This window comes from Orycteropus afer, unplaced genomic scaffold, assembly GCF_000298275.1.
Source record: "Orycteropus afer afer isolate SDZICR_OR568_19922 unplaced genomic scaffold, OryAfe1.0 scaffold00695, whole genome shotgun sequence".
NCBI classification, from domain to species: Eukaryota; Metazoa; Chordata; class Mammalia; order Tubulidentata; family Orycteropodidae; genus Orycteropus; species Orycteropus afer.
In genome coordinates this window covers 187534-211066 of record NW_006922282.1, presented here as the reverse complement: position 1 = coordinate 211066, position 23533 = coordinate 187534, and the positions used below count along the sequence as shown (strand labels likewise).

General features: G+C 35.3%; 1 protein-coding gene across 1 annotated transcript; it reads right to left on the bottom strand.

Annotated features, from left to right (window-relative positions):
• Positions 1 to 7847: 7847 nt before the first annotated feature.
• Positions 7848 to 8897, bottom strand: LOC122151772 (olfactory receptor 12-like). The gene has a single exon (XM_042783150.1). It carries the CDS (start codon positions 8772 to 8774, stop codon positions 7848 to 7850), a length of 927 nt encoding a protein of 308 aa, XP_042639084.1. The 5' UTR covers positions 8775 to 8897.
• Between the last annotated feature and the right edge of the window lie 14636 nt (positions 8898 to 23533).

The window sequence follows — 23533 nt, the reverse complement described above, 5'->3', positions numbered from 1 at the left end:
TGTCTCTTACTTTGATCATTTTGTCAGAAGGGACCATTCCCTGGAGAAGGAGGTCACAAAAATCCTCACAACTGAACCTATAAGCAGCATTATGATAAATGGAGAAAAGATTGAAGTTGTCAAAGACTTCACATTGCTTGGTTCTGCAATGGACATCAATGGAAGCAGAAGTCAGGATATCAGATCATAGTAAAGCATTGGGCAAGTTGGATGCAAAAGACCTCTTTCAAGTGCTGAGGAGCAAAGATGTCTCCCTGAGGCGAGGGTGCATCTGACACAAGCCATGATGTTTTCAATCGCCTCATGTGCATGTGCGAGCTGGACAATGAATAAGGAAGACTGAAGAAGAATTTATGTGTTTGAGTTGTGGTGCTGGTAAAGAATGCTGAAAGTACCATGGACCGCTAAGAGAACTAAAAAATTTGTCCTGGAGGAAGTGCAGCCAGAATGCTCCTTGGAAGCAAGAATGGCCAGACTTTGTCTTACCTACTTTGGTCAAGTTATCAGAAGGGACCATTCACTGGAGAAGGATATTGTGTTTGGTAAGGTGGAGGGTTGATGAAAGAGAGGAAGGCCCTCAACGAGATGGATTGACACAGTGGTTGCGGCAATGGGCTCAAGTATAGCAGGGATCACATAGCTAGTGTGGGACCAGGCAGTGTTTTATTCTGCTGTACATAGGGTTGCTATGAGTTGAAGACAACTCGATGGCACCTAAGAACAACAAAAACAAAGTGAAGGGTCAAGGAAAAAGGTGAAGGCCTCAATGAGATAGACTGACACAGTGGCTGCAACAATGGGCTCAGGTATTACAAGGATTGTGAGGCTGGCACAAGACTGGGCAGTGTTTTGTTCTGTTGTGCAAGGGGGCACTATGAGTCAGGGGCAACTCTATGGAACCTAACAACAATAACATATGTATCTGTTTATCTATCTATCTATCTATCTATGCGTCCATCCATCCATCTGGGAGCTCTGGTAACATAGTGCCTAAGGTGCTTGACTGCTAACCAGAAGGCTGACAGTTCAAACCTACCAGCCATTCCTTGGAAGGAAGGTTAGGCAATATACTTCCATAGTGATACTGCCTCAGAAAGCCAAGGAAAGGTTGCTATGAGTAGGGTCCGACTAGATGGCACATAACAACAACAACATCTATTCATCCATCTAATTTAAATATTTTACTGTGCTTTCTGTGAAAGTTTACACAGTAGTTTAGGTTCCTACACAACAATTTCTACACTCTTTATCATTTAAATTGGTTATATTCTTTATAATGTGTGAACATTCTCATTATTTCCAGCCTGGTTGTTCCATTTCCATTAATCTATTTCCTCTGCCCTTTATAGCTGTGTTTTAAACCGGTTACTGACCACTTGTTCTTCCACAGATGATATTTAAAAAGAATGACAGTACTCAAGGGTGATATTTATTTTGTTAGCCACTCTGATATTCAACTAAAAGGTGACCACAGAGGCTAATTTCAGTTCACAGTTTAAATGATATCTGAGAACAAGTGTCTCAGGAAGCCTTCTACTTTCAACAGGTCCAATAAGTCTGTATTTTTTTATTTTTTTATTTTTTTAAGTATTGGAGGTTCTCTTCCACATTTTTCTTCCATCTATTGGGATCCATGAATGGTGATCATGACTAGAATGTTAGGTAATGGTATACGGGCACTATCTATTTCTGGTCTCAGGGTAGATGAGGTTCATGTAGACAATTAGTTCTGTCAATAGTACCTTCTTTGAGGCTTTTGTTTATTTTGTTGTCTTTTTCTCTAGATGGAGAGGTTGAAATTGAATTTACATGGCTGCTTACAAACTTTTAGTGCCCTAGATACTATTCACCAAACCAGGATTAAGGTTATAGCTTTGGAAACCCTATGGGACAATTCCATTCTGTCTTATAGTATAGCAATGAGTTAGAATCAATTTGATGGCAATGGTTTGATTTTTAACTGTTTTAATGTTGCTGAATGTATTTTTCTTAACTTTTTATTGTGATTTTGGTGAAATTTTACAATGCAGATTCATTTTACTTTGAATAGTTCATACACATTTTGTTTTGTGACACTGGTTACATTCCCCTCAGTGTAACAGATTTCTTCTCACTCCTCCCTGTGGTAGAAGCTGTGGTAGCATAGTGCCTAAGGCACTTGCCTGCTAACCAGAAGGCTGGCAGTTCAAACCCACTAGCCACTCCTCAGAAGGAAGGTTGGGCAATCTACTTCCATAGTGATACTGCCTCGGAAACCCAAGGAGGGGTCAATATGAGTCAGGTCTGACTTGACGTCACATAACAACAACAACAACAACCTCCCTGTGGTTACCCTTTCCCTGTGTCCTTCTTGCCAGTGCATTCCTGCCTCCTTATGTTTATCCCTGTGCTGATGCTGCCTTTATGATCTCTCATGAGAGATTTTTCTAAGGAGTGTACATCCCTGGTGTGGGTGTCCAACTTGTATGCCTGTCTAATATTTGGCTGAGAATTAAGCCATAGGAATCAGTTCAATTCCAGGCTTGAAGAGTGACTAAGGACCATAGTCTCAGGTGTTTCACTAATCTTCATCAGATAAGTGAGACTGCTCTTTTGTATGATTTTAGTTTTGTCCCACACTTTTCTCCTGCTCATTCAAGGATCTCCAATCTTAATCCCTTTCTGAATGGTTGTCATTGATAGCTGGGCACCATAGAGTTCTTCTCATCTCAGGATAATATAGGCTGAGGTTCTCATGGTCCATTAGTCCTTTGAATTTACTGTGTCCATGCATCTTTGATTTTTTTCACTTTTTACTCCAGATAAGGAGAGACTAGTAGTTGCATCTTAGATTGCTACTCACAAATTTTTAAGATCCCAGTCTCTACTCACCAAAGTAAGATGCAGAATGATATTTTTATATACCATCTTGTGTCAATTGAGCTAAATGTCCTATGGATTTATTTCTGTATTGACACAGTCTTAGTATTTTCTTCTTTATTAATTTGTTGATTTGCTATACTAGGTTTCCCAATGCTGAATCAAACTTGCACTACTTGAATAATTCAAATTTGATCATAATATACATAAATAATGTATTGCTGTATGATGTATTGCTGTAGTTATTAGTTTTAAATTTGGATATCTTAGTTGAATTGGCTTGTCACCTCCTTTTATTCTAATATTATGGTATGAATTTATTACAAAATTATTTGTAGGCTTTTTTTTCAATATTAAAATAGAGTGTTTTAATTATTTGATGATCTTCAACTAAATTTCTGTTTGGCTAGATAATAATAATTTTACAGTTCAATTACTTAAAATTTGTTGAGATTTGCTTAATGATATGTTATCAGATAAAATTGACAGTCAATTAGATTTCATGTATTCTTGGAAAAAATATATAAAGCCCTTATATTTTTCTTTAATTTTACTTTTCTAAATACTATTCATATCTGAATTATGTATAATTCATCTATTAATGAAAAAAATATAGAAATCTATCATTCTGATCTAATTCTGATTATATTGTTTTATACCAATGAATCAATTTCAACTCACAGCAGCTCTGTGTACAGTTATAATAATTTTTTATTTATATATTGGAATCTGTATTTTAGTGGAAGGTTTTTTTTTTTTTTTTCCCTTAAACAGAAGTTTTAATGTTGTATATGGTCACTCTCCTCCACTCATATGTCATTTTGTTGTACTCTGGTGCTTTGTGCGTTGTTGTGATGCTGAAAGCTATGCCATTAGCATTTCAAATACCAGAAGGGTCACCCATGGTGGATAGGTTTCAGTGAACCTTTCAGACTAAGACAGACTAGGAAGAAGGAAGCGGAAATCCACATCTGAAAAAACTGACCAATGAAAAACTTATGAATATCAGTGAAATATTGTATGATATAATGCCGGAAGATGAGGCCCTAGATCAGAAGGCACTAAGATTGGGGAAGAGCTGCTTCCTCAACTTAGAGATAACCTCAATAATATGAATGGATTAAACTTCCAGGACCTTTATTTTCTGATAGGTATCACTCAAAATGGGAAGCAATAGCTGCACATAATCATTAATAACAAGAATGTGGACTGAACAAAATATGAACCTAGGAAAATTGGGTGTCATGAAAAATTTGGTGGAACACATAATGATCAATATCTTAAGAACTAATGATCTGAAATGGGCTAGTATTGACAATTTTAAATCAAACAATCATATGGACTACTCTGCCAGGAAAGACAATTTGAAAAGGGATGGCACCACTCATCATCAAAAAGAACATTTCAAGATCTATCCTGAAGTATGAAGCTGTTAGTGATAAGATAATATCCATGTGTCTACAAGGAAAATCGGTTACTATTATTCAAATTTATGCACCAGCCACTAAAGCCAAACATGCAGAAATGGAAGATTTTTACCAACTTTTGCAGTCTGAAATAGACCAAATATGTAATCAAGATGAATTGATAATTTTAAACTGTTAAAAGCAAATAATTTACTTTGAAGAGTAAGGTGTGCCTGATACAAGGATTGTGTTTTCAATAGACATCTATGCAAGTGAAGGCTGGAAAATAAATAAGGAAGAGTGAAGAAGAGTTGATACATTGGAATTATGGTATTAACAAAGAATAGTGAAAATACTATGACTGCCAAAAGAATGAACAAACCTCTCCTCATAGAAGTACAGCTGGGATGCTCTTTACAAGTGAGAATGACTGCATTTTGTCACACATACTTTGGTTATGTTGTCAGAAGGGACCCGTCCCTGGAGAAGTATATCATGCCTGATAAAGTAGAGGGCCAGGGAAAAAGTGGAAGGCCTTCAATAAGATGTATAGACACAGTGTCTGCAATGATGAGCTCAAACAGCAAGGGTTGTGAGGATGTCACATGACTAGGCAGTATTTCATTCTGCTGTAAATAGAGTCACTATGAGTTGGAACAAACACAAAGGCACCTAACAACAATGATGACATGATCACTCTGTCTTAGGAAATATTTTTTAAAGATTATTTTCTTTCTGATATTATTATAGCTGAGCTAGCTTTTCTTTGGTGTTCACCTAGTTTATCATTTGCCATAGATTATTTTAACTTTTCAATTCCTTACATTTTATTTTTCTTCCAAACATCAAAAAAAGGGATATATATTTTTTATCCTCAATAAATATCTTCTCTTTTTTTTTGAAATCTCAATATTTTAAAAGTGCTTATGTTTATTGCTTCTTGAAAGATTTATGTTGACTTGTTTTTTTAACTATTACAAAATCAATAAATAATTTTTCCTTTCATCTTTTCTAACTATGAATGTTTCTATTACATAATATTTTTGATAAGTTTCCAAAAAAGGAATAATGCTTAGGTATTACAACAATTATTTTCACATTAAAAATAATTCTTTAAAAATAAAATTAAGAATATAAAACAATGAAAATTATTCAAAAAATTTGGAGTGATTTTACTTTCATTAAACAAGCTATATTATTTTCTCTAGAAAATAATTTACTCTCTAGAAGATATTAACTGCATAATATTAATAATCAAAATGATATTTAATCTTGGATTATTTTATAAGTTTCTTTGTATGTCATAATACTTTTCAGGTTCATTCCATCTATCTTTTATCCCTTTGGCAAATGCATTTGTAAAACTTCTAACCACAGATTATTTTCCTTAATATTATTTGCTGTACATTTGCTGATTCTTAAAATATCAAATGTAAAGTTTTGTATGATATGTAGAGTAGAGTGTAAGTAGGGACAACAAATGATTTTTCTTATGGTCAAATAGTAAATATATTACACTAATTAATCAAAATATATTTTTTTCATTAGTGTTAAAATATATTTTATGGATATCTGCTTCCCTTCAAAATGGAGGAAGAGACTGGATTTATATACCAACCTAAAACAACCCAAATTTGGATACAAAGTGTTGTTTTGCAAGATCTCTGACATCACAGAATATAGACAGTTACTCCCAAGAGAAGAGAAACAAGGTGAGCCCATGATTGCCCCCGTTATTGCTTTGCAACAAAGTCTGCAGAGTGACCCCTTCTTGACCAGTAAGCTGATTATAGATTGGTATAAGATCACTACACACTCTGGAGAGAGAAACACCTAATAGGATTTGAGGTAATAATGGCACACACTCACAAAAGACAAGCAAAAGTAGGCTGGAATATTTCAACATGGATAGGGCATTGAGTAAAGTATAAATCTAGCCTTGCTAGTGGGAAATAATTAGCTCTAAACAGATAAGCACCCAAAATTTTATTAAAAGCAAGGTTGAAAAGAATCAAACTCTTAACAGGTAATGTAACTGAGTGCCAGATAAAAAGTTCAAGAATATTTATTAAAAAAAAAAAAAAAAAAGAATAAAAAGGAAAAACTCACTGCTATTGAGTCTATTTGACTCATTGTGACCCCTCCTTGAGTTTCCAAGGTGGACCCTCTACAGAGGTAGATTGCTCAATCTTCCTTCTGAGAAATGGCTGATGGGTTTGAATGACCAGACTTCTAGTTAGCAGTCCAATATCTTAGACACTATGCTACCAGAGCTCCCAAGAGTATTTATAGGATACAGTAATGCTCATAACCCAAGAAAGTTCAATTCCCAATGCTGGTATCCCCCAAAATATTACTAAACATGAAAGGTGATCCAACAGTATGTGGAAATCCCCAAATTAATGTCAGACACAAGTGAAATCCTGCTGAAGATAATTCAGAAATGGTTGCAGCAGTATATTGACAGGGAACTACAAGATATTCAAGCAGAATTCAGAATAGGATGTGGAACAGGATGTTGCTAATATCGGATGGATCTTGGCTGAAAGGAAAAAATACCAGAAAGATGTTTACCTGCGTTTCATTAACTATGCAAAGGCATTTGACATTGTGGATCATAACAAATTATGGTTAATATTGTGAAGAATGGGAATCCCAGAAAACTTAAGTGTGCTGAAGAAGAATTTGTAAATAGACCAAGAGATAGTCCTTCTAATAAAACAAGGGAATATGGCATGTTTGAAATCAGGAAAGCTGTGTGTTAGGGTTGCATCCTTTCAACACACTTATTCAATCTATATGCTGAGCAAATAATTTGAGAAGCTGGTTTATCCAAAGAAGAATACAGCATCAGTGTTTGAGGATGACTCCTTAACAACCTGTGGTATTCAGATGACAGGGAAAGCTTGATTCCAAAACATATTGAAGTCCCCAAGGAATGCTGTTGCACAGATATTGAAAGAAGAAAAGTACCTTCCTCTTGAGTTGACAGAAGTAGACAATCATTCCATAGAGCTGGTGCCCTGAATTCAGACTTCTAGTCTCTTAAACTATGAGAAAATAAAGTTCTCTTTGTTAAACCCATCGACTTGTGGCATTTTTGTATGGCAGCACTAGATAGCTAAGAAAACCAAATTCTTCACAAAAGATTCAGATGAAAATTAAGTCCCTTAAAAGTTCTTCAACATCATTTGTTTTTTTATGCAATACAACTTAATATTACAGTGAGCTACCACTACACTCTTGTAAGAGTGACTAATACCAAAAGTTAATGAGTATATAAGTCTGAAACTCTCATAAGCTAATGGTAAGGAAGTGAGATTACACAAGAGTTCTGAAAAACAGTGTTGTATCTATATATTTAATCACCTAATTTTCCAGTCTACAATATTTTATTCAGCATAATGTCTATATTTATGTCTGTTGCTAGACATACAATTAAAATATGTTATATTTATAGATTATAGACTTTTAAAGTTAAACAAAATCAAATGTGACTATCAGATTCAAATACAATCCATATAATTACCAGTGATTTGCAGAGAAATTTAGGATGATTTAGCAGATCTATAGGCACAATAATCACAAAGAGAGCTTCTGTAAGCTCCTCTTCAGAGCTTGCTTGACATCTTTGTTTCTCAGGCTGTATATCACGGGGTTCAACATGGGTATGACAATAGTGTAAAAAATAGACACTACTTTACTCTGCTCCATGGCCAAGATGGCACTGGGTTGTGCATACATGAAGAAAACAGTACCAAAGAATAAGCACACTCCAGTCAGGTGGGAGGCACATGTGGAGAAAGCTTTCTGGCGTCCCTGAACTGTACGGATCCTCAGAATTGCTGATATGATGCAGATGTATGAGACCGAGATAATTAAGAAAGTACTTACAATAATAGAGCCACACAAACCAAGAAGAACCAGTTGGTTGATAAGTGTATCTGAGCATGAGAGGGACAAGAGTGGAAGCACATCACAGAAAAAGTCATTGATCTCATTGGACCCACAGAAGGGCAATCTGAAGGTCATTGTTGTTTGAGTGACAGCATTCACTATACCCCACAAGTAGGACCCCACCACTAAAATTATGCAAATCTGGTGAGACATGTTCACAGAATATAGTAGAGGGTTGCAGATGGCAATAAAGCGGTCATAGGCCATAGCAGCCAACAGGAAGGCTTCAGTGGTACCAAAAAGAGACAGGAAGAAAAACTGAGCAGCACACCCAACAAAGGAGACTGTGTGGTCATCTTGTAAGAAGTTGGTCAGTGCTCTAGGTGCAATTGTGGAAGAATAGCAGACATCCAACAAGGAAAGGCTTTGGAGGAAGGCATACATTGGAGTGTGGAGGTGGGAGTCAGCCATGATAATTATAATCATTCCAAAGTTCCCAACCACAGATAAAAGATACAAGATCAAAAAGACCAGAAATAGTATTCTCTGTATCCCTGGACCTCCTCTGAATCCAAGCAGAACAAATTTTGAGACAGTTGTAAAATTTGCCATTGGGTGAATACAGCCAACAGAGAGAGAAAGGGAAAAAAAGGAGAAGAAGGAGAAGGAAGAAGAGGAGAAAAAGAAGAAGCAAATAAAGGGAGAAGGAGGAAAAGAAGAGAAAGAAAATTAAATAGGTAGCCAATCAATATTAATGCTTAAAATATTACATTTAGTTTGATATCTTCATGAGGTATTAAAGATGTTCTGTCTGTGATCCTGAGTACAACATCTGAGTCAGCTACATCCAGGTGCTATGAAATGATCAAGTTTATGCTATGAGGGAAATCAGAAATACATAAGTATTTGCACAAAAATAATCTGCAACTATAAATGTATCCATATATTTTTCAACTCATCAATAAAACATGGAAAATAAATATATGATCTATTTAGAGTCATATCTTCACATTCTAGGCTTTTAAATTTTAAGTTGTTGTTGTTATGTGCCATAGCGTCAAACCTGACTCATAGCGACCCCTCCTTGGGTTCACGAGGCAGTATCACTACAGAAGTAGAAGCCTTAAATCTCAAAATTAGAGGACAAAGATGGAAATGGGAACACCCCATACATAGCTATCGAAGTAGTTTTGAGTTATAAAAATTGTTATTTGGCTGGGATTAGGATGAAGATTGGTAAAATGATTTGATTATGTGTGTAAAATCTATTAATTCCCACTGTTTTCTCACACTTTCTATATTAGTTTCCTATTGTGGCTGTAGCATAACACTATAAATGCAGTGTACTTTATGATTACTAGAGCTATAAGTAAGCAGAAATCCCATTGTGGTGTGTGAATTCCATTCTTGGAAAATAAAGTACCAGATGGAACAGTGTTTAAAAATAAGATTCATCATTACTAGGGTAATGATATGATTCAGCTGTAGTTGGTCTATATAACTAGTCATGAAAAAGTGCACAATAAAAATTCAAGAAATAAGCAAGCAAAAGTGCATACCACCATTACCAAATGTGTATTTGTGTTTCTGCATTTGCCATTTGCATATTTACTGAAACCCTATTAACTCTGTACAAAGCTGAAATAAACATACTTATATAGTGAAAAGTAAATAGAACAGAACATGACAACTTTAAAGAGTAAATGCAAAATAAAGTTGAATTTTCTCTTTTCTTACAAAGTTTACAATTGTTTTCTTAAAATTTAAAAGACTAATTTGTTACAAAACATCTATTCTCCAGCTCTCCAAAATTTTATAAAACTACAATCACTTATACTTCCAATTTTTTTTATTTTATTTTATATGTATGTATTTCCAAATATAAATGTGAGAGCGTTTTTTGTTGTTTGTTTTTATATAAGTTCTAATTTCTAAGCTAGAAAAGACTATAATATTTACTTCAGAACTCTAATTTGAACAAACAGATTAGCACTTGACTGAGAGTAAATATTCAAATAAATATACTGAGTAATGCCTCATTATACCACATATTGGATGTGTTTGATTATAGCTGTATTTCATAATTGGCAGAGTATACACATAACTTCTTAGTTAGAATATTAATTTTTAAAGCCCAAAGAACTTATGTCTTGATGATAAAGAACCAAACCACAAAACAATTCTAATATTAAAAAATTAAGAAACACCTCTCTAAATTGTCTTTATTTTATTTGACACTCAGAAAAGCTCCACATGCTACATGTTAATATTTAAAATGTTTTATACAGAAGGTCTGTGACAAAGTCTTCCACCAGTAAGCAACAAGCTATTCTTTCTGATGCCAGGACCTATTATTTTTACCCAAAATTGACATTAGTTATGCCATGTGCTGTTTTATTATAGATTTTTTTGGTACTATTATTACATTTCAGTCTAAAACATTCTCTTTAATCACTAGAACTCTGCCATTTTGAGAGATAGCATAGTGTAGTCTTAAAAAAATAAATAAATAAAAGTGAGTCATCAGGGCTGGAGTCTAATTATGACTAGGTAGATAATTAGCGTTGTAAATATGAATAATTGTTGACCCAACCCCAAAACTCGGTACTGTTGAATCGATTCTAACACATAGTGACACTGTAGGACAGAGGACAAATGTCACATAGTTTGTAAAACTTTACTGAAGCAAACTATAACGTCTTTGTATCATAGAGCACTGCTTGGTTCAAACTGTCAACATTTTAGTTAGTCAACCAGTAAATCCAAAAACCAAACCCACTGCCACCAAATCAATTTAATTTACAATCACCCTATAGGACAGGGTAGAACTACCCCATATGGTTCCCAAGGCTGTAAACTTCACAGAAGTGGATTGCCACATTTTCTCCTATGGAGCAGTACATGGGTGGGAACTTTAAACCTTTTGATTAGCAGCCAAATGCTTAAACACTGCCCCACCAGGGCTCCTTACTAAGCAGCCAGAACTCTTATTATATGTGAGACCAAACCAAAAATATGAGACAATGACCATGAAATAGACTACTGATAGAGTGCATTCCTTGCTAATAGCTAATATTATTTATTTTCTCCTTTGAACTCCTAAGTGTGTATTAAATTAATTCTTTGTACCTGTAAAAATAGGCAGAAAGATGTGACAGTACTTACAGTTCTTCTTTGGGTCATAAAATATCATAAAATATCTACTTGATATAAAATATCAACTCTTGAATTAAAGAATAGTTGAAAAATTAAGGCTTGAAAAAGCAATGCATTATTATTGAGTGTACATTGGACTTTAACTCAATAAATATAATTCTAGGTCTTATTCTCCCATAGTCCAATACAAAAAGTTGAGCAATGTGTTCTGAAGTGCTCCATGATAAAGCACATTGAATAGACTTGCTATGCCAGGCATGATCTCAACTACTCTGTACATATTTCCTCATTTATTTCTCCTAAAAATCATATGCGATAAGTACTATAAATAATGAGAGAGCATAATAACTGAGAGAGTTAGACAACTTACTCAAGGTCATAATATTAATAAATAAGGGGACCATGATTCAAACCCAGTTAATTTAGCTCTAGAGCCCATGCCACCATGTTGTATATGTATATGAATATAATGGAATGAAAATGTCTCAATCACTTAAATATATATATTTAAGAGCCAAGTTGAATCATTTAGAATTTCTATGAAGGTACTCCTATTTAAAATTTGCATTAGTTGTCCACAATTTAAAATATTTAAACATTGGGCTGTGTATCATTAAATGCCCATTTAACAGTTATCTCCCTTTCGGAGCAATTGGTTTTAGACTTCAGTGTTACAGAAACACATAGTGCTATGGGTGATATACCACAGAGAAACAGTGTAGCATATTGTCAAAATCAGGGTCTCTTGTGCCAGACCCATAGGTTCAAACACTTACTGGTTACACTACATTTGACAAGTGTCTTATGAAATTTAGTAGCCTCGCCTGCCAAATATGGGCATATGAATACTAAGAGTGTGTGCTTCATTCTGAGGATTAAATGTATTCCATGCTTATAATCACTTTCAATGTTCTCTGGCATATTAATAAGTCTAAGGTAAGTATTGTCTTCATTAATAGTAGTAGTTTCATTATTGTACAATAGTATTTAAATTGAGATTTTCAGTTTTCACAGATCTCTTGGAGTTCATCAGTAAACTGTGATTGATTTAGCTTCCCCACTGCATTTACTAAATTTTAAATGAGCTGAATTGGTTAAAAGGCCTTTTCAAAAGCATGTTATTTTCTCAATAAAAATAAAGCTCACCTACATATCCTCTGTGCTCCTTCTGTGTCTAGTTGGATCACAAGTGGTGTTACATCAGCTCTGTGATTAGGAATTTCCACATGAAACTTCCACAGCACAATTTTGCTAGAGATGTGAGTGAGAATTATAGTATTGCTTCTTTGAAGTTGGTCATTTGAGATTTATTCTCCAAGGCTTTGTTTTAATAAGAGTGAGTTTATTCACTCAAATGTTATAACTTGGCAAGGAGATAAAATGAAGCCTCAGAGTAGAGATTATATATATATATATATAAAAGAGAGATATATATAATATATATATATATATATATATGGTAATATTATAAGTTACATATATGATATTTAGAATCCCAGAGGCCTGTCTTGTTAAGCACATTTAAGCTGTTTCAAAAGTTTGAAGAATTATTTTTTATGTAAATATTATAAAGCCTTTCTGTATAATAATAAGCATGTCATATTTTTTTGAGGCTGCAAGTTTTAGAGAGAGATTAACCTCATGTTTTATCTGCCTTTATTCCAAATTCAAGATCATTGCTGTAGATCAAGAACGCATGTAAATCATATGGAATTAATATTAGTCAGATCTCTAGGTTTCTGGTGTCCTAATCAAAGCAAAGTTTATACATTATTTACAAATATTACATAATACTTTTAGGTTATATTTTCAATCAGTTGATTTTTCATAGTAAAAAAGATTGTGGAAAAAGAAACAAAATGTTGTTGCTTTATAACTCTCTAAAAATACTGAAAGCTAATATATAAACCATTTATTGTAACTGCTGTCAATATACACCGCATGTTAAATCTGTATTATGTGCAAGAAAATACTGATTTATTTAATCTGTGACATATTTCTACAAGGCATATTATTTCCAAATTAATATTTAAGGAAATTATGAAATTTAGATATAAAAGAATAATCAGAATATCATTAAGAGTGTAACTGAGGGAATTAGAATTTTAATAAAATGAAAACTAATTCCATGGACCTTGTTATATTCCTTAGTGTTTCCTGAAGTCCAATTGAGATGAATTGAAATTGATATAGGAACATAACATGGGTTATATTCTATTATGGAGTTTGGGAAACCTGACATAACTAAATTACCTTTCTTATCTAGAAACCTAGTGTTATTATTCTAAACATATCATTGTCACAAAAATAGTATTTGTAACGTGAGTAAATAAAAACCCAGTTAGAAGATGTTTTCTAATTAACAATAAAAGCATCACAAGGATTCAAACACACATAGTAAAAAATGGGATATTATGGGAATGAAGTAAAAGGGGTTGTTAAAGGAGGATAGGTCACATAGTTTTGAAATTTGCATCAGAAGATTGATTTGTTATGAGAAATATGCCTACCTAAGTACCAGGAATTCTCTTTAGAAATGAAAAACAGCAAACTGGGTTTAATGCACTTAATAAATTTATTTTTCTTGATCTGGTTTAAGAAGAGGAGCTGTTGTAGTATAGTACCTAAGGCATTTGACTGCTAACCAGAAGGTTGGCAGTTCAAATTCACCAGCCACTCCTTGGAAGGAAGGTTGGGCAATCTACTTCCGTAGTGATACCGCCTCAGAAACCCAAGGAGGGGTCGCTATGAGTCGGGTTCGACTTGACGGCAGTGAGTTGGTCCAAGAAGTGGCTCACTTATGTGTAAACGTGTGGAGTAGCATGAGGTAAAATCAGCATTTGATATATGCTTCTATAATTCAAAACATATTCTTGAGAGATAAAATGTGCTGAATCTATTGTTACAATTTTATTGTTTTTGCCAATATACACAGCAAAACATACAGTAACTCAGCAGTTTCAATCTATATATACCATTTAGTGACACTGATTACATTCCTCAAGTATATAACCATTCTCCCCCACCTTTTCTGAGTTCTTCCTTTCTCATTAACATAACTCACTGCCCCCTAATGTCCCTGTCTAATCTTTCAAGGTGCTCTTGTCAATTTGATCCCATATAGATAGTTATTACAGGGGCATAATGCTCATGGCCAAACTTTTTTTTAACTAGTTAAGCTAACTCTTATTTGGTTTGAAGAGAATTTCAAGGAATACTTTTGGTTTAAGATTAAAGTTTATCTCAGGACAATAGTTTTAAGGTTTCATTCAAACTTCATGGCTCTAGTAAGTCTGGAGCCCATAAGAATTTGAAGTTCCATTATGTAGTTCTCCCTTTTAGAGGTTTCTTTGAAGGACTTTTTGATCTAAATATGAATTAATGGTATTTTAACACCATCCAGTTATTCTGGTCTCATGGCAAAGGAGGTAGTTGTTTATGGCAGCAATTAGCCATATACTCCATATCCTCTTTCTGTTCTTCATTCTTCACTGTCCTCTATTGTTTTTGATGAATAGAAACTAACTGTGCCTTGAATTCCAGCTTTCAATATTTTAAGAGCCCAGACACTATGTCTCAATCTAAGAGGTAGACCAGAAGTATTAAACTTATTATTAGGTCAATTTACTGGGAAGACCAATGGATTTGTAAACCTAAACCAATAAACCAAGAACCTAAATCCCATGAGGTTTCTGGTTAAGGCAGCCTCAGCACCTACTTTTTTTTTTTTTTTTTTTTTTTTGACAGGGGGTCATTGTAAATACATCTATAATGTAACTTTTGTCAATTCAAATTTTTTTTGCAGGTATATAACTTATTGTTTACAATTACAATAAGCATCTGTGTCCTATTTTGTTCTTGTTATTGGTTGCCACTGAATTCATTGTGACTCATGGAGAATTCATGAATGATGAAGAGAGCATAGCTTTTTCAAGGCAGTAACCTTTCAGAAGCAAATCATCAGGACTGTCTTCCCAGGCATATCTGGGTGTGTTTGAACTGTCAAGCATCTGGTTAATAATCAAGCTCTTTGCTTGACTATTTTTGCCACCTGGGGACTCCAAGAATAACAGCATTGAAAAAAAAATATTTGCAGTTTGTATCCACAGTTATCAATATTAATCACAATGAAAATTAAGTACTTTGAAAATAAAAAACAAGCAAACAAAAAAATGAAACTCGCTGCCATCTAATAAATTCCAACTCATATCAACTCCCTTTGGTTTTCTGAGGCAGTAAATCTTTATGGAAGTAGATTGTCCAGTCTTTCTTTCATGGAGTGGCTGGTGGGTTTGAACCCTCAACCTTCTGGTTAGTAGTCAAATGCCTTAGGCACCACACTACCAGATCTCCTGAAGTAATGCGTTTGGAAGACATTGTACCTTTTTTTAAGTTAAGCATTTTCCTGTTGTTATTGTTGGTAGGTGCCATTGAATCAGCTCCAACTCATAGTGATTCTATGTACAACAAAAGGAAACACTCCTCAGTCCTACACCAACCTCACAATCCTTGCTATAACTGAACCTACTGTTGCAGTCACAGTGTCAATCCATCACATTTAGGCTTGTCAACTTTTTCACTGACCCTCTACTTTACCAAGCATAATGCCTCTCCAGGGAATGATCCTTTCCGACAACATAACCAAGGTAAGTGAGACAAAGTCTGGCCATTCTTATTTCCACAGAGCATGCCAGCTGCACTTCTTGAGGACAGATTTGTTAGTTCTTCTGGCAGTCCATGGTACTTACAGTATTCTTCACCAACACTGCAACTCAATAGCATCAACTCTTCTTTGGTCTTCTTTATTCATTGTCCAGCTTTCACATGTATATGAGGCTATTGAAAATACCATGGCTTGGCTTAAGTGCACCTTAGTCTTCAAATAGACATCTTTGCTCTTCAGCACTTTAAGATATGTTTTACAGAAGATTTCCCCAGTGCAATATGTCATCTGATTTCTTGACTGCTGCCTCCATTGGTGTTGATTGTGGAATGAAGTAATATGAAATCTTTCACAACTTCACTCTTTTCTCCATTTATTGTGATGCTGCTTATTGGTCCAGTTGTGAGGATTTTCATTTTCTTTATGTTGAGGTATAATCCATACTGTAGACTTTAGTCTTTAATGTTCATTACTAAGTGCTTCAAGTCACCTTCACTTTCAGCAAGCAAGGTTGTGTCGTCTGCATATAGCAGGTTGTTGATGAATCTTCCTCCAATTCTGATGCTACAGTCTTCTTCATAGGTGCAGATTCTCAGATTATTTGCTCAGCATACAGATTAAGTATGGTGAGAGGATACAACTCTGACATACTCTCTTCCTGATTTTAAACCATGTATTATTCCCTTGTTCTGTTCAAATGACAGCTGCCTGGTCTATGCACAGGTTCCTTATGAGTAAAGCTAAGTGTTTTGGAATCCCCATTCTTCTCAATATTATCCATAATTCGTTATGACCCACAGAATCAGAGAACGTGGAACAAGGGATATCATTGCTGATGTCAGCCAGATCTTGACTCATCAGAAAGATGTTTACCTGTGTTTTATTGACTATGCTAAAGCACTTCATTGTGTGGGTCATAACAAACTGTGAATAACATTGAGAAAATGGGAATTCCACAACACTTAATTGTACTCATGAGGAATCTGTACATAGACCAGGAGGTTGTTGTTTGAACAGAACAAGGGAATATTGCATGGTTTAAAATCAAGAAGGTAGTGCATCAGGGTTGTATCCTTTCAGCATACTTATTCAATCTTTATGTTGAGCAAATAATCAGAAAAGCTGGACTATATGAAGATGTGACATCAAGATTGGAGAAAGAATCATTAACAACCTGTGATATGCTGATGACACAACTTTGCTTGCTGAAAGTGGGGATGACTTGAAGGACTTACTGATGAATACTGAAGAATACAGTCTGCAGTATAGATTACATCACAATATAAAGAAAACAAAAATCCTCACAATTGGGCCTATAAGCAATCTCATGATAAATGGAAAAAAGATTGAAGTTGTCAAAGACTTCACATTGCTTGGTTCTATAGTCAACATCAATGGAAGCAGCAGTCAGGACATCAGATGACATATAGCACTGGACAATTTGGCTGCAAAGGACCTCTTTCAAGTGCTGAAGAGCAAAGATATCTGCTTGAGGACTAAGGTGCACCTGACACAAGCCATGGTATTTTCAATCATCTCATATGCACGTGAGAGATGGACATGAATAAGAAGACCCAAGAAGAGTTGATGCTTTTGAGTTCTGGTGCTGGTGAAGAATGCTGAGAGTATCATGGACTTCCAAAAGAACTAACAAATCTGTCCTGGAGGAAGTTCAGCCAGAATGCTCCTTGAAAGCAAGAATGGCCAGACTTTGTCTCACCTACTTTTGTCATGTTATCAGAAGGGACCATTCCCTGGAGAAAGATGTCATGCTTTGTAAAGTGGAAGGTCAAAGAAAGAGGGCAAGGCCCTCATCGAGATGGCCTGACACCATGGCTACAGCACTGGGCTTAAGTACAGCAAGGATCATGGAGCTGGTGCAGGACCAGGGAGCGTTTCGTTCTGTTTTGCATGTGGTCATTATGAGTTGGAGATGACTTGACAGCACCTAGCAACAACAGAGTCAAATGCTTTTGCATAGTCATTAAAACACAAGTAAACATCTTCATGTATTCTTTGCTTTCAGCCAAAATCCATCTGGCATCAGCAATGTTATCCCTCATTTCATCGGTCTTCTTTTTGAGGATTCTTATATTATCCTATCACTGACAGCATCGTACTTCAAGATAGATGTTGAAACATTCTTTGTGACAATGAATACCACACCATTCTTCTTTAATTTTGCCATTTCCAGCATAGTAGGTCATATGCTTGTCTGATTCAAAACAATCAAAACCAGTATATGTCATCTCACTAATGCCTAGCATATCAATCTCTATGTGTTCCATTTCATTTTTTACAACTTCCAGTATTCCTAGATTCAGACTTGTACATTCCATGTTTATATTATTAATGGATGTTTGCAGCTGTTTCTTCCCCTTTTGAGTTGTGCCACATCAGCAAATGGAGGTCTTGATATCTTTTCTCCATCCACATCATTAATACTGACTCTACTCTGAGGAGGCAGCTCTTCCCAAGTAATATTTTGTGTGCCTTCTGAACTAAACTGGCTCATCACCCAGCATTATATCAGACAATGTTTCAGGTCTATTCATAATGTTTTCCAGTTATATATCAGGTAGTGTTTCACTGCTATTTATAAGGTTTTCATTGGCCAATTCTTTGAGCAGTAGTTGGCTTCTTCCTTCTTCCTAGTCTGTCTTAGTCTGGAAGCTCCTCTGATACTTGTCCACCGTAGATGCCCCTGCTGGTATTTGAAATGCCAGTGACATAGCCTCTAGCTTCATAGAAACATACAAGCCACCACAGAACAACAAACTGACCGACCTAGTAATTCTACAGATATATATTCCCAAAGATAGTTGAAAGCATAAGTGCACAAAAGCTTTGCAGGAAGATATTCAGACAGTGTTACAAATAATATTCAAAAACTGAAAGCATTCCCTGTGTTGACTGCTGGACAAATGCATTGAAAATCAAACAAACAAAAACAAAACTGTGATAGGTCTATATATGGCAATACAGCTCAGTAGTAAAAAGGAACAGATTTCTTCATCTTAAATAAACATAATGAATCACAAAACATTCTGAGAAAAAAATCAAACACAAAATATGTACTATAATATTATATTCATATGAAGTTCTAGGATAGTCTAAACTGATCTCTAGATATATATGTCAGCTCAATGGTTGTTTTTCAGGGAGAAGATATGGGGCACAGGGGCCAAGGGAACTTTGTAAGCTAGTGAAAACATCCTTTGGCCTGACAGGGTGTGTTTTACACAAGTTAATGCATTTATTAAAACTGATCAAATTTTATATTTAAGGTACGTCCATTTTACTGCTTATAATTGAAACACACACACACATACACACACACAAAGTGGGTAACAAAATATGTTAAAAAAATTTAGAGATGATTACATAAAAATTCTCTTCATTACATTTTATCAAGGTAATGTGCAAAGGCTAGTGTTATCACTCCTGAACTTGGGTTTTGAAAGGATCTAAGCAGAGGGGTGTAATAATTTTGAGGATAACATCAGATTCTGATATATCTACAGATTTAATTACCTCTAAACATATGCATACATTATTCTTTCAACAAATATTTATTGTGCATCTACTATGTTCCAGACAATATCCTTGTGGTGGTTGTGTTTGTGTGTCAACTTGGCTAGGCCTGGTCGAGTGGCTGGGCAGCTGGTGGTAGTTATTCCCCATGATGACACTGGCAATCAACTCCATGGTGGGATCTACCACTAGCAGCTGAGTAGCTGCTTTTGGGATGTGGTCTGCTTATTGTATATAAGAAGAAGCCTTTGGAATGATCTCTAGCTTATGGCATGTTTGGACCCTGCATGTAGCCATGTCGTTGTTTGGCAACCTACCATGCTCTGCTGACCATGGGACTTACAATAGGATTAAACTAATGGCCTGCCATGTGATTTGGTAACATTGGGACTGTGCCCTTTTATTTGCTAACTTTGGGCTTCTCAGCCTCAGCAGCCAGCAGCTGTCTAAAGAAAAGCCTCTATCTTCAGTGGGCCAGGAGCTGGAGGCAGATCTGATGCCCAAGGCTGAAGGGCTTTCACCCAACCCCTAGAGCTTGGGATTTTGAACTTGGACTTAAAGCCTCCAAACTGTGAGAGAATAAACTCCTTTTTGTTAAGGCCATCCCATTTGTGGTATATTTCTGTTAGAGTGACACTAGGTAACCAGAACAATCATGAACTCTGGAAATATACCAGTTGGGAAGGGTTATCTAAGATGGACTTCTACTAAATATTTTTTAGGCATAGTGATTACTGATATGTAATATTTGGGAATATTTAGTCCACAGGGTTGAATGAAATCCATGCAGCTTCCATATTAGAAATTTTATATTAGCTCATCTGAGAACATTCCCATAACTTCATTATTTTAGGAAAGGAGCAAACGACATCTTGCTGTGATTCTGCACCATCCGAAGCAGGCTCATCAAAGGTTAAATTAATCATGTGAGTAAGTCATGTCTATTTGTAAGGTTTACAAGCAAGGTAAAAATCCAGTGCTTGATAGGAAATCAGTTTCATTAGTAAAGAAAGAAAACAAGCAAGCAGACAAAAACACCTTGGGGATGAACCTTGGGAATGACCCTTGGGAGGTCCTGAAGTTCCCTCAAAAAAGAGGAAACAAAATGTTTTTTTTTTTTGTGAAATGACCCTGGGGTCCCTTTATAACATGAATCTCTGATTTGACTAGGTAAAGAAATAAAGCCTTCTTGCATTCCAATAGGGAAATATTAATGTGTATATATTAAAATCATCAGGAGTTATTTCACATAATTTCCATTGGATTCTGTCTTCCAAAATACCACCTACTTTATTAAGATAAACACTTAATAAACTTCTGAAATATATAGTTTCAGAAAGAAATCCAAAATAAGGAGAAACAGGATAAATCATCATTACTGTGTAGTAAGATCTAGATCAGAAAATATCCTATTGAGCTGATCATTTGCAATTCTGAAGTTTGATCAGGTCCCCATAAAGCAACTTTGGAATATGGCTAACTGAGTCATCAGAGTTTAACATTTTCTTCCCTTTGTGGTCTTACGATCTATTAAATTCTTTGGTCTTCTAAAGCCTACCTAAAATGCTTCATTTAAAACAATGAGAACCTGAAGATCTTTTTTTCTAAAAGTCCAAAATTAAGCACTGCTTTACTAGAGTTTCATTATCTCCAATCTATGCAATTTGTTTTCTGAAGTAATCATATTTTTTTAACAAACAGTGTTGTCAACTAATATACTTGAGCTCTGTGATCCAGTGTAGGTAATAACCCAGTCTTGATAAGAAAATTTTTTCTTTCCAGGTGTTTAACTGAAATCCTATACTTGTTTTCTGTAGGTATGTAACATTGTAAACATCTTTCTATATGTTGCTTTTCATTTGATCTATGATACCTTTAATTTTCTGCTGGAGCTTTTGGATTTTATTTTCAAATGGGATATTTTCTGAAAACAAATAATCTTCCTTAGTGTAGAGCTACTTAATAGAATCTAAAAGTGTTTATTATCATCTTTAAACTTTTAGTTCTTTTTATTTCTCTTCAAATAATTTACAGAAATTTTTAGCAAGGCATCAAAATTTAGTTTCTTCAGTATTCTTTTTGATCTATCATTTAAGAGTCTTGAGTTTCTAAGTTATTCTTTGTACACAATTGCAATTTAACATCATCCAAGTTGTCATTTTCAAGATCAATCACCAGATATGTTATCTTATTGTATACAGATTTACTCTGGTCTTGCTCATCATTTATAATTTTTCCACACATAATATGTTGTTGTTGTTATGTGCCATTGAGTCAGCCCCGACTCATAGCGACCCTTCCTTGGGTTTCCAAGGCAGTATCACTACAGAAGTAGATTGCCCAACCTTCCTTCCGAAGAGTAGCTGGTGGGTTTGAACCACCAGCCTTCTGGTTAGCAGTCAAATGCCTTAGGAAATAATCAACCTTCCAATCTAACTGTCTTGGTTCTATAGTGCTGCTATAGCAGATATATCATGAATAGATGGCTTTAACAAACAGGAATTTATAATCTTACAGTTTAGGGGACTAAGAGTCAGAAATCAGAGTGCTGGGTCTAGGGGCCAGGTGAAAGACACTTGACTTGGGCAACAACTCTGCTTTTTATTCCAGACCCATTGGAGCTGTTGGCTATTCAGGCTGATGAACCCAAGGTCTGCAACTAGAATGGAACAATCACAAAATCAACTGGCATATGGTAGGCCACTGGTTCAAGTCCAAGAACTAGGGATGAAGACTTGGCCCAAGGTAAGATGCAAAATGGGCCAAAGAGCTTGAGAAGCTTCTCAAAATGTCTCCTTATATAATGGAAGCAGACCACATCCCTCAAGGCAGCTACTTAACTGCTTATTGCAGATTTCACCATGGAGGTGATTACAATCTGATCATGGGGAATAGCATCATCCAGCTGCCCAATATTCAAAACCATGGCACAGCCATTTCTAGAAAATAACCCCCCAAAAATTTAAAAGATAGCAAATTAGGCAAAGTTTTTTTTTAATAAAATCAAAGTAATCATGAAATTGATCATAATTTTAAAATACAGTAAGTCTCTGAGTTAAGAACATCCAATGTACATAAAATTCATATTTAAGAATGAACTGCCATAAAGACTATTTATTAAAAATGAGCTCAATAATATTTGTAACAAAAAATTCACACATTAGTTCATGACATTCATTAAATGTGTGGCTTCAGTGATTCATCCACTCAAGGAAGGAGAGAGACTACTGTCTGCTTTTTTAAGTCAGATCACATTGGTATAGTTGAATGTCAACCAATTCTTTTGGGTCCAATGACTGTGTATTCCTTCCATCTTCTTTAGATGCTTCCTTCATTGTTCAATGTTTCACCCATAGAATCCATCAATATTACAACTCAAAGTTTGAATTTTTTCTTCAGTTCTTTCAGCTTGAGAACTATCAAATGTATTCTTCCCCTGTGATTCTCCAACACTAGATCTTCACACGTTTCATTATAAAAATTTTCTTTGTCCTCTGGAGCTGTCATTCGAAATCTTTTGTTCAGTTCTTTTACTTTATCATTTCTTCCCTTTGCTTTAGTTTCTCTCTGTTCAACAACAAGTTTCAGAGCCTCTTCTGACATCCATTTTGGTACTCTCTTTTTATCTATTTAATAATCTTTTATTTTCTTCATGTATAATATCATTGATGTCATTGTACAACTCATCTAGTCTTAAGTCACTGGTTTCAATGCATCAAATCTGTTCTTCAGATGGTCTCTAAATTTAAGTTGGATATATGCAAGGTCACATTTTGGCTGCCATGGACTTGATTTAATTTTCTTCAGCTTCAATTTGAATATGCATATGAGCAATTGACAGTCAGTTCCATAATCAGCCCTGGCCTTATCTTTTGTTGTTGTTGTTGTTGTTATGTGCCGTCGAGTCAGCCCTGATTCATAGTGACCCCTCCTTGGGTTTCTGAGGCAGTATCACTACGGAAGTAGGATTGCCCAACCTTCCTTCCGAGGAGTGGCTGGTGGATTTGAACCACCAGCC